This window comes from Echinops telfairi, unplaced genomic scaffold, assembly GCF_000313985.2.
Source record: "Echinops telfairi isolate 266 unplaced genomic scaffold, ASM31398v2 ScPeMD7_7420;HRSCAF=8458, whole genome shotgun sequence".
Lineage (NCBI taxonomy): Eukaryota > Metazoa > Chordata > Mammalia > Afrosoricida > Tenrecidae > Echinops > Echinops telfairi.
Genome location: NW_022111320.1, coordinates 44,847,427 through 44,849,036, shown reverse-complemented (window position 1 = coordinate 44,849,036; position 1,610 = coordinate 44,847,427). Strand labels below are relative to the sequence as shown.

General features: G+C 47.1%; 1 protein-coding gene across 1 annotated transcript in view; it reads right to left on the bottom strand.

The window, feature by feature from the left end:
* Nucleotides 1-1,610, bottom strand: part of COL6A5 (collagen type VI alpha 5 chain) — a 149,102-nt gene that overhangs the window by 92,702 nt on the left and 54,790 nt on the right. Inside the window, exon 13 of the mRNA XM_045297696.1 lies at nt 1,050-1,103. Coding sequence (XP_045153631.1) covers nt 1,050-1,103 — 54 coding nt within the window. The remainder of the gene's footprint in view (nt 1-1,049; nt 1,104-1,610) is intronic.

Sequence of the window (1,610 nt, the reverse complement as noted above, 5' to 3'; positions counted from 1 at the left end):
TCACCCCCTCTGCAGCTTACTTTTCACTCATTGTCCTCTCACCTCCAGTCCCAGCTATGTCAACCAGCAGCTTGCTGTCTGACTTGCAGATTGGAGTTCATTGGCCATTGTAACCCTGAGAGTCAGGAGAAGCCTCCAGCCTGGCTTATGGATTTGGGATTTGCCAGCCTCCACAGTTTCATGAACAAATTCCTCAAAACAGTTTCTCTCTCTCTCTCTCAAACACACACACACACACACACACACACACACACACACACACACACACTTCCAGCCCATTGTGTTTGTATTTGGCCCAAACCCAGGCTAAAAAAACAAGTCTTTCCGTCTTCCTAAGCTCTCCAGATCTTTTATGTCCCCCTTCTCTTGGAGTAAATGGAGGCAGATGACAGTGGTGGGAAGAGCCCAGGGCCTGGAATCAGAAACGCAGAATTTCATCTCTGTTTCCACACCAACCTCCATGATTCACTGTTTCCTCGTCTAGACTGGATCAGAGGCTAATAGGATGGCAGTCCCAGAGGAGGAGTTGGGCTTGATACTGAGGGGATACTGTCTCAGGCTTGATCCCACCTGGACTTTGTCCATCCCCAACAGAGACATCTAAATGGTTTTATTTCCTTCAAATCCATTCACCTAATTTAATGGATGAACCAAGTGAAGGCCAAACATTGCGATGCTTGCCCTTTACAAGGGAGCCATACCTTGGGGGATGCTTGACCCACCTTCTGTTCCATGGAGGAATTTATGTGCCAGCCTCAGTCTGTAGTCAGGTACTAAGTACTGGGCTTCAGGTCTAAAGAATGCTGCCTAGCAGGTTACCCACTGAGCACTGCTTGGGGGTGGAGAGGAGGGTGGTCTACCCGCTGCCTTTGAGCAAAACAAGCCAGGAAACATTTGTGTAAGCCTCTTCCCTACTCCTCCCAATGCCTATGAATCAGATAGGAAAAGAAAAGCAACTCCTTCCCCCGAAGAAAAGCCCCCCCAAAAAAGAACATTTTTTCATGAAAAAGAAAATCAATAAACAAGGGGTGCAGGTCCCCCAAACTTACAGGGTCTCCAACCTCTCCCCAGTGTCCGCCGCTACCTTTGAAACCGGGAGAGCCCTGGAAGGAACAACAGAAAAATACATGTTAGTCATCGCCCATCAACACAAACAGGTGAAGTCATTAGGCTTCAGAGACTTTTAGTCAAGTCCCTTGCTCCAATGTAACTGTAGCGTTTGCAGTTTTGAGGGCGCTTTGGGGAAGAGTGGGACAAGAGTTGGACACAAGTGGGGCTGTGATTTGTCCTTGCACTTATCTCTGACACCCCAATGCAGAAGATGCCCCTTCAGACACCTACAAGAACCTGATCTTTGGACCTTCCCTGTAGCTGAGGGCCCCAGAGCCAGCCTTGTGCCAGAGGGATTTGCCCAGAGGACAGCTGTGGCATCACAACCCTTTCAGCTATCCAATTGGTAATATTCCTGAAAGGTCCTTAGTTTTCTTTTCTTCCTTCCATTCTCCCTCCTTCCCCCTGTGTTAGACAGGGTTCTCTAGATAAAGCCAAATTGCTGATAATTTAATATATTTATTTATAAAGATAATTAGATATATAACAAGAAATGAACT